At 36.7% G+C, this 11,043-nt stretch overlaps 1 protein-coding gene across 1 annotated transcript; it reads right to left on the minus strand.

Annotated features, from left to right (window-relative positions):
- Positions 1–1,287: 1,287 nt before the first annotated feature.
- LOC108110460 (aladin) lies at positions 1,288–2,595 on the minus strand. Its single transcript, XM_017219528.2, has one exon. It carries the CDS (start codon positions 2,593–2,595, stop codon positions 1,300–1,302), a length of 1,296 nt encoding a protein of 431 aa, XP_017075017.2. The 3' UTR covers positions 1,288–1,299.
- Between the last annotated feature and the right edge of the window lie 8,448 nt (positions 2,596–11,043).

An 11,043-nucleotide genomic window follows, 5' to 3' on the forward strand; every position in this document is an offset into this window, starting at 1 on the left:
GCAATTAGTTAGATTAATCATATAAATAACTTGTATTTACTTGGTTAGCTTAAGTTAAAACCCAAATAACAACCAATATCTCTCAAAGATAGAATCACAGATAACAATAAAAAACCATGAAATCAATTTCCATTAGGCCTTGGATTAGCTTTGAATCGTCAATATCCATTGAGATTTGGTCGTTAGACTGCATTAATTTATTTTTTCCTTGGGCTTTTTTTAGCACGTGCCCCAGCATGTGTCAATATCAAGGGAGTCGTTAAAGCGCAGTTTAGCTCAGGCATTGAACCTCCCAATAAGGAAGGAACCCCCCTTGGATTTCACATATCTACGAGTATATATACCATCTGTATAAATACATTATAATCTTATGATTGCGGCAAAAAGTCGTTTATCAATTGGACCTTTTTTGATTAAACAATCGGTTATATTGGGTGTAAATTCGGTATGGTAGTAAAATTATTTTCAATTGTGTAACCTTTTCGTATCAATGAACCAAAAAAAAAAATGTCATTTACAAAAGAGTAAAATCTGTGTAAAACCAATTTTTCGGCTTGCAATCAGAAATCGAAGCGGAGATTTATTGCCTTTAAGCTTACTTCAGGATTGTCAGGTGAATAAAAATACCTGCAGAACGAGCGAAAATCATGGGTATCAGGTGGATGCGATGGGTGGTTGTTGGGTGGGGTTGGACTCCACCCGGAAAACTGGTTGCTCGCAGCCTTGAGTTCTTTTCCATTTGCATAAGCGCTTCCGTTGAATATTCATATACGGGGATGAGAATTTAATAGCGGGAATTTCAGACTGAAACAAGAGGATGAGTTTGTATTGACACCACCTTATAAATGCTTAGCATAAAGTTACTTTTATTATATTTATTTTAGTATAATTATTTTAAAGTCAAATTATGTATGTGTTTCAGTTCTAGTTCTAACCGACACGTCTCTTTTCATTATGCTGCTTAACATCAGTTCATCGGTTATCGGAATCATATCGATACTTAAGGTGACCATTCAGGAAGCCTATTTGACACGTCTCTTTTAATTATGCTGTTTATGAACCCAATGGCTTCAACTTAGCTTAACATCGGTTCATCGGTTATCGGAATCATATCGATACTTAAGGTGACCATTCAGGAAGGTTATTTGTAGCTTTGCAGTATTTAAAAAAATGGTATTTTCATCCTAATGGATTAGTTATGTTTTGCATTTCGTGGTTTAGACATTAGAGGGTGTATTTCTTTCTAATTAAAATTACCCAAGAGTTTTAAGACATGATGTTATAATAATTTTCTTTTAATTAAGAGATCTGGGACTTCTTCGCAGTGATGGCAAATCTCTGAATGTAACCAGTACTCCAGGCAATCATCAACCAACGAATTTCCAGATCGGAAACCTTAAAGCCAATACAAGTTGGATATTGCTCACCTTCGGCGTCGCACTCGATAAATTCGATGGGAATGAGTCGCACTGAACCCAACTTCGAATCAACTAAATAGCATAGCAAGATAAAAGATTGCTTCTTAAAAATTATAGCCATGTAAACTCCGAGAGGATCCATGGCAAAGGCCTGGGGTTGACCGCAACACCTTTTGTGCCCAGAACAGGTGGTGACTTCTTCCAGATCAGCAACCAATTCAACGCTCCAAAGGGGCTTGGGGTGAAGGAAAACCCCGGCCTCCGCATCATCGGTACAGGAGTAAATTCGAGTGCTGCCTTCCTGCACAAATAGCAAAAATGTGCTGCAAGTTGTCCAGATAGCTGCTTGAATATGATTATGCATAAGGATCTGTTCGGACATCCATTTCGATCTATTCAACTGGCATAGACTAGCACCAGCCTCGCATGAGGCACAGAAAAGTATCTGGAAATTGGGACTGTAACGGAGTAGGGAAAAGGAGCTCAGACTGTCGGGTGCTGGGATCAAAGTAATCTTCTGCTGACAGTCTGGTTCCCAGAGGATAATGTGAGATGTGCCCAAGGCGGCGCTAATCAGTATGGTACCATCTTCATTCCACTGAATAGATGTCACATAATTGTGTCCTTCGTCCTGCAGGACTCTTAATTGATGACTACCTGTCATATTTCGTATATTATGCTTCATATTGGAGCGTTGATTTTCTCGCCATAGGCAAATCCCCGCGGCACATCCCACGGCCAATTCTCTGAAATCTGACCAAGGACGAAAAGCGGCACAGGTAACGTCCTTTTGCTGGATAGATTTCAATCTGGTCGGTGAATTTTTCTTTTCATCATGGAGCAAAACGATATCCCTGTTGGTCAAAAGAGCCATCAACGAGGTGGTTGGATGGAACTCCATACATCGGACGGCTGCCGTTCTCCATCCTCTAGTTTGGCTTATCCCCTCCAGACTTGACGCATCAGCGGTTAGTGTTAGCTTTATGTTGCTTATTGGCCGAAAGCAGTGGCTTTTCAGTTCTACCACTCTGTGCAATAGCCAGGTCCAGTAATCAGTGGCTAGGTTGAGTAAATAGTTAAAGATTTGAACTCTTTGATTGGGGTTACCCTGGTTATCCGTTGCAAAAACATTGCATTGGGTATTGATAATAGGGACATCAGTATTGGAAGGTTCCATACTATCTATTCAGGTTTTCAGGTTTTTTTTCAATCAATTATTATTATTTGAGTAATTGCCACAAAAATGTCTAAGCTTACTAAGAACATATGAAACCAATCCCGCTAATATACTCACTTATGAAGTGCTTAAAGTTGCTTCTCTTTCCGATAACTGCCTTAGTTTTTTCCGAAGCTAGTTTCTTATTCCTGGTTGCATGCCTCTTAATGGTTTTACTTTCGTCCTATCGTTTTCCACTTTTTCACTTCGTATCTAGACGGCTATTAGTTTTGATAAATGGCTTTGGCGATGCAGTTTTTGGTCAGCGCTGTCAGCAGTTTACCTCATCCCATAACGGCGATATAAAAATATGTTTTATTTTCTTTCACGGTGTTGGGCATTTTCTAAAAATACACCGATGAGATGAATGCTTTTATGCCTTCTTGTCTTTGCTGGGAAAAATTAGGGCATATATTTTTTCTCTTTTGCACATTTTTAAATTTTAAAAATCGCTTTAATATTTAGCTTTCTATAAAACTCATCTCTTTATAATAATTTTCAATTTATTTAGTATAAATGGAGTTTTCAGCTTATGCATTTTTAGCACAGAGTTTAATTTTGTGTTTTATAGATAGGCGGGCTTTTTTAAAATTTGATGGCCGCTTTTCAGCTCGCGAAATAAAAACATATTTAATGGCTTAAATTATTTTAACAAAGCCTTCATTTAAACAAAACAAAATTTACAACCTCTGAAACGAACCTTAACAAATACACGCTTTTCACATAATTCACTCATATGAACCAAACAAAATGAAGCAAAGAGAGAGAGAGAGAGGGCAGAAAAAATAGCACAGCGAAATAAAATGAAATTATGCGGGTGGAAAACCATAAATTGACTTTTGGACCAACAAACAGAAAACAAAATAAAAGTTTTTCCTTTTTGGGCGTTAGTATGCGCGGCAGAATAATTCGCAAGTTTTACGGTATGCCTCGCTTTGATCTACCGCATTAATATTTTATTTCTTGCGTATATGGTATGTGCCCTCGCCAACGTCTTATGTTACTTAAGATGACTGGTATGTATCTTGCAAATTGTCTTGTCAACATAAAAAGAGAAATAAATAAATAAGGGAAAGTTAAACCTTACCCTCAGAGAAACTTCGCACTCTGCAGGAACAGAATGAGAAGTCCTCAAATGATGCGTAAATATAAAATATAAATAAAATACGAACAAAAATAGTGGCTGCTGCTCATTCTTTACTCTTCGGATAATTTCCGTCGTTTTCCACATAGTTGATTTCCCAGTTATTAAGCTGTCCCTTCTGACTTTTTAACCGTTTCCGTTGGCCATAAAATGTTTGATATTCCTTACGCACATTTGGGTTCTTTTGGGCAGCACTCCTAGGTGTATTAACATAACGTGAGACTCCCGAAAAAAAATTGGAAGTCATGAATCTACAATTTGGGCCTAGTTTGGAATTGATTTTAAACAGCCGTCCATCTAGCCAACTCATGGACATATTATCTTTGGACAAAGAAAAATATTTTTTATTTAACTTTTGTTGTTGTTTTTTTTATGTATTTCATTTTAGAACAGCGCCCAGCATAACAGAAAAATAAAAGCTCAGCAGGGCTAACAAAAGCCAGGGTTTAAGGACAACCCGCATACAATTTTTTGGGCCTCGGACTCGGTGGGATATGCGGAATGCCTTTGTTTACAAATGAAATGGAAGCTCCTTTTTATGGGCCAGCATTTTATGTGTGTTTATGTTTTCGACTTATGCGCCAACTGCTTGACCGTTTTATTGATTTAGTAGCCAGCCAGTCATCCAGCCAGCCAGCTATCATCATCGGCTTTTGGCCTTATTTGAACTGTACGCTTTTATCGCACTTTGGCGAGTGGATTTTCAATATTACATGAATTTTTTAACTCGCAACTCCATTTGGCTGTGCCCTTTGCCATTCCATTCATCTGCCACTTGACACTTTGCAACTGAGCATTCAATTCTCATTGAATTATAGAATTCCGGGAATGTTGTGGCAAATTAATAGGCAATTAACGTCAAGGACAGCGCTGTAAGCCTGCTGGACTTAGCATACCCTTTGAATTATGGCAGCGCCCCTGAGATTTAATCAATAATATATGCGACTATAGTTAACACATTACTGCCGTTTAATATGTACCTTTTTTATTCGTCTGCCAGGTTTCAAATTAAATTAAATTTTTAATATAATCATTTTAACGAACGTCGCAATAAATGCATAATTAAAATTAATTTTGGTTTTCATTAACAGATTCAATTCTGACTGAATTTTTGATAGCAAGGTGTGTATATCGATTTTGATAACAAACTGGAGGTGCCTTCAGAACATTTTCACAATGAGCTACATAATCTGTTTTAACCAAATTAGTATGCATATATACTTGTCTCTCTGCCAAATCAAACCTACTTATTCAGTTGATTAGTAGCCAATATACACTAGCCAAACCTGGTCGAGAACCCAGAGAGCCATCCTATTTAATCCAATTGCAGTGCTAACATTAGCCATTAAGCTAAGCCATAAATTTAATACATATATTCAGAGAACCTATAAAGTACTCAACTTTGGTAAACCGGAGCCAAACGAGCCATAAATTTCAATAAACACATAATAAAGTAACTATGGGTTAGAATCCTTCGCAAGGAGCTATGTCTGCCATGCAAAAGGCAGGCTTTTAGCGGCAAATTAAGTCTTTTAATCATCGTTGCCGTCTATTTGTTGCTGAAATTCAATGGCTAATAGTGTGTGAACAAATTCTAATAATTGTAAATCATGTGCAGATTTTGGTGACATTATTGCTAAATTCAATGCCTTATGACTGCTCAGAAAACAGAGGAGTTTTATTAATATAATTGATGTGGTTTATTAATTATATTTTAGGAAAACAAGGTAGCTATTTTTATTTTGTTTATAAATGAGTAAATGATTTAAAAATCAGAAAAAAACTAGAAAATTGCATTAGGAAAGTTCATTTAAAGGAAAATTGTGGTTTAAAGTTAAAATATCTTTCCACAGAATCTAAATAGACTTGCAATTATTTTCAAGCAACTCCACTAGACATATAAATGAAATTCAAGGGTTGAATTCATGACATAAATTTATTCATTTAAGCAGACATGTCTGCTCTAATTATGCACGAAGTTGGCAAAAGCTAGACAGAAACCAAAGAAAGTAGAAATGCTTTTAACGATACCCCCTATGTAAGAGGCTTCAGAAATGAAGCCTTACTTAAGTAATATTTTAGTGGATAAAACCAGATAGTTCTACATAACTTTGAATGGCATGTGCCGCCACATTATTATCTGACTCAATAAAATCACCAATTATCTAAATGCATAATGAGAGAGCGAGAAAGATTTTGTGTTCTGTTTTCTGTATACGAAAGCTGTAGCAACCGCAGCTCAAGCATAAATTATGACTTGGACCACTTTTCGTGCATTGAGTATAAATCAGAAGGCCCAAACCAAACCAACATAAAGCATTTCCTACTGTGTTTTTTATGCGCCTAAAGTTTGACGGGCATACAATAATTTATTAGCAAAGTCAGCGAATTGTAAAAGTCTCGGCCAGAAAACAGGCACATCCAGATTGCCAAAAAATAATCAAAAATAAAACGAAGTAAAGGAAATGAAATGTTGCTTTCAAATTGAAAAAGGCAATCTTACTTTTGCTTCTCCGTTTGAAATTTTCACCGCGCTCCATGTCAGTGGTAACTCAATTAGAAAATTTAATTACGCCGCAAGGCGGGACGTTTTTATACACATTTTCCTACAATATGAAAAGCTTGTTGAAATTAACTTTATTATATGTTTTTGCGATATGTGTGGAAGGTGCCTGCAACAGAAGTTTCCCCAGTAAAATACCAGACAGATTGCTTTAAAAACCCGGAAAATTACAGAAACTCAAACAGGAAAAGCTAAAAGTTAACTTCCCGTCTTTTTTACGATAAATAAATACATACCCATCGCTGGGCTATAATATGACGGTGGGTTTAATTAAAAATCGCAGAGTTTATATAAGCTGAGATGCCTCACTCACATTTTGCATTGGTTAACAAAACTTTTTGGGCTGAAGAATGCATAAAACAATCCCAACACCAATTTACCTTATCAATCAGCAGTTCACAATGGGTTTTTGAGGGGGGTTTTTCTGGCCTAATCAAGCGCTAAGTCCACGAGAATCCCCGGGAACGACCCTTTTCTGAAGTTTTGTGAAAACCGTTTACCTTCGCTTTGGCCACTTTTAACCTTTCGCAGCGAGGTCGATGGCTATCTGGCAAGTTTTTCGCTTCTGTGGCGGTAATTTGTTGTTACACGTGGTCGACCTGCCGTTTCCTTTTTGGGTGCTTAAATGAGGCGCATCATTAGTTGCTAGACGTTGATTTTCCGTCTCCCTTTCTTGGTTGCCCGCGATTTATTATTAATTGGCCTGACTGAAGAAAGTTTTTCCGCCCTATTTGTTTTACAAGTTTTTCGTTGGAAAGTTTTGTGCCTCGGCGAGAATGTTTCAATTATTAACACTTGTGCGTCCCGCTGCGTTTCACTAAATAATTCAATATTCCGGTTTTACTGTTATTCTTTCCATAAATATTGAATAAATATTTTCTATTTAATTAAAACTTTATCCTTTTCAATTGTTCTGGACTACCTGGACTTAAATGTCTGGCTAGAAATCTTGGAATTTTAAAGTAGATTTAATATTAAATTTGATGGCACATTGTGGGCATTTTAAAAGGACTTTTTGAGCAGTTAAGCCAGAAGATTGAATGCCTTTGTCGTTCAAAAATGTCATTACAAAATAATAAAAAACTAAAATCCTTTTTCTGTGTAAAAAGTTTTTTGCATAAGTTAAAACTTGTGTAGATGTAAAAAAAAGAGTTTTATGGAAACGTGAACAATGGTTCTTTAATTAGAATTTTTATTGATAAATTAATCATAATCTGAGGCTAATAAAAACGAATACACGTTCAAATTGAAAAAGCCATATCTGAGAGAAAAAAACCAAATAATTAATAATGCCATATATTTAATCGAATTTAATTAATTTGCACAAACCATATGCGGAGGTGGCAGTAAATTTAAAAAGATTCAATTGTGGTTTTCGAATCCGGTTTAATTGCTGCGCCCGCCGCCAGCTAACTGTTTATTAAATAAGGCCAGAACACAGAGTGCTAGCGGCGATGTTGGAATTTGTCGCTCTTAAGAGGCTTTTAGGCGTGAGCCTGTGCAAACGCAAAATGCATCTGCATGCTGCATTCATTATGCTTTAATTTGCTTTAAGCCAATGCAAATGCAACTTTAACTGTTGCTCGCGAAGTCTGCAACATGCAGCTGCCGCCGAATGGCTATGGTAAACAAAAACGCTAGGAAAAAGGGGGCCACCAGCTTTTGTCGACGACGGAGATCCCTCCGCCACCCCCGCACCCACACAAAGAAATAATAAACATCAATTGCCTAATGCAAACAACCGCAGGAGCTCTTCGTGCTCAGTTCAGTTCAGTTCAGTTCACCCATGCTTATATTCATAGTCGCCCTGACCTCTTCTTTCCTCTAGCCTAGTCCCGGTTGTACACTTAGAGAAATATTGAAGCTAAGGAGTTTTACGATTTTTTATTAGTCCAATATATATTTCTGGAGGCTTAGGGCCCGTATCTATTGGTTTCAAAAATCATTCAACAGGTTTTTAGTTCGTATTTTTAATATTTTTTTATAAATATAAATAAATATAATAAATGTAATAATTAATCAAAATATATTAACCTCTACTTACCATTTACATTATAAATATTAACTAATTTAAACATTTGAAAACGTATTAATATTATTTATAACCAACAAAGAAATCAAATTCCTCGAACTTAAGGTGTTTCAGTGTATTCTCTAAAGCTTTAAAAAGTTCTGATAACTTTTCCCTTAAATAAGAGAGTTTTTATTTTATTGTTTGTTTTTCTCAGTGTACATTTGTTTGCATTTTTGTTGCTGCTGCTTGTTGAGAGGCAGCAGCAGTAGAAACGGAAAAAGTGCTCTGTAAATACGCAACGAGACGCGTCGTATAGTATTTAGGCAGTCCTTGCCGAGGTCCTCATTCTGACCCCCTCACTTCTTTCTCCTTTCACCTATAATTGTGTGTATGTGTGTGTCGTTTGCCAGCGTCTTTTTATGAACTTGTTAACAATCTAACGACCTTTTTGCCTGGCTACCTCATTGTTGCTGTAGCTTGCTTTTGCCTTCTGTATATTCCGTATGTCGTCGAGTGGCAAGAGGTTGGCGCATCAAATGTTTGGGCTTAGCAAATATTTGCATACTTTTGGGCTGCTCATGAAAATAACATAATTTGATTCCAACCAAGAGCAAGAGCGGTAATGTGATTTTGTCTTGAATAAATGTAAACATATGTTTGCCTCTGCATAGATATTTTTTATATGACTGCCAATTCTACTGTAACACCTAAACATGTTCAGTGATTTATTGGTATTTAATAGTCTCTTCTGGGATGAGTACAAACCTTAAGGAATTGTATGGAATTCAAGTCCTAGGGAAATGTAATGCACGGAAGCTGCTTAAATGCCACACAAATATTGCATGAGCCTATTGCCCTAAAAGTATGCAACGCAAGGACCATCACTTTGCCGGGCGATGGAAGACAAAGCTCATTATTTATTCATAGCATTCAGTAGAGAAGTGTTTATGTGGCAAGGTCCTAACTCTGCAAGCAGCTCCACCCTAGCCACAAATTGGCCAACAACCAAGAGGCATCATAGAGGAAAAAAAAGGACAAGTGCCTAACACAAAAAATATGCAAATTCCACTTTTTAGCCAGCATAAAAAGAAACTTTTTGATTCAACCTCTAGTTTTAGGCCAGGCACCCAAAATAAAATTGTCAATATTGTAAACAGATTCTTTTCGACCAAAGCTGATTAGATTGGATTGGAAAGTGGAAACGGTAGTGGAAGTTGTGGAGTGTCCTGACTACTCCTGCCCCTTATAATTGCCACACTTGTTACCGATTCCATACGTGCTGGTCAACAACTTTTGCATTGCCATTCGAATTCGAATACGAAAAACGAATTGGTAACATTTTAAAGCTTATTTGCCCGGGTCGCACGTACATATAGACATGCTCAGTTCCCTTGGAGACCGGCGACCATATTGGCCTGTGGGCCAGCCTTTGTGTAAATCGTTATTGAACACTCAAATCCTAATTGCACCCAGGGTGATCACTAGTAAGTGCGACGTTTGTCCATGTTTGTGTACGGAAAATGGTCAACGAGTCAGTTCATTTGGGGAATGGATGGTTTATATGGAGAATAATGGAAGTGCTGATTTTTTTTGTTTTGCCAAAAAGGATGTCTCTAATAGGGCGAGTGACTTCGAATTTCGAATGATTTTCAGTTTACTAAGTAGTAATTTATAGTGTGTGTTGACCTTTGCAAATACTTCTCTACTCCGTCTTTATAATAAGTATAAGAGAAATATAATCTGATTGAATTTGTCAGCTTTTCCTAAATCCCCTTTTTAAGTTAAGCAAACAAATCTTACAATCTTAGAATAGGCAAACACTAAAGAAAAAATACTCGTTGCCTGAAGCTAGACACGAGACTGTCCCTTTCGCCAGATGCTGTGTATTAAGTAAACAATAGTTACATTGATTAGGGTCTAATTTTTGTTTAAAGCCCAGCATTGAAAGGTCCGCCTCACAATTTGCATTTGTATGGATGGATTCTGAAAGACTTTCATAAATACGCCTGGGCATGAGCCATAAAATTTGTTCAGCAGCTGTCGACTTGTATTGCCATATGCATATATTAGATTCACAGTCCCCTGTTTTTGTAACCCATTTTAAGGGTATAAACTTTCCGTTCTGCCTACTCTTATATACACAAACTTCACTTTACAAAACCCTTGTAAAAGTGTGTATAAAAAAAACAACAAAGTTGATAAAACAACATTAAACAGTATGAGGAAAACATGTCATATGTTTATTTATTTTTGGTAGCAATGGGTTTGGTAATTTGCTTGAATGGAGAAAGTTACTTTGAAATTCTATGCATAAACAATGCATTAAAATGGAAAACTCTTTGAATTGAACTTGGAATTACCTACAAAAACATATTCTTGGCTAGTCAAAACAGATTTAAATTCCATTGTCGAGCACTCAAAATACTTATCCATATTCAGTGGATTCATACAATATGCTACCAGTGGCCAATATCCCTAGAAATAAGCCACCAAAAACAGCATCGATCAGAGCGTTATGGCTCTTAAAATAAATAAGACACACGAATGACAAAAACAGTCAGAAGGAAATGGCTTCAAAGGAAAGAAAATATAATCGACCAAGCGAAAAATGGCCCCGCAATAATAAATGATAATTGATAATAACATTTTGCTACCTTCCTTCCGTCGAACAAAACAGAATAAAATAAG

This window comes from Drosophila eugracilis, unplaced genomic scaffold (assembly GCF_018153835.1).
Source record: "Drosophila eugracilis isolate 14026-0451.02 unplaced genomic scaffold, ASM1815383v1 contig_445, whole genome shotgun sequence".
NCBI lineage: Eukaryota > Metazoa > Arthropoda > Insecta > Diptera > Drosophilidae > Drosophila > Drosophila eugracilis.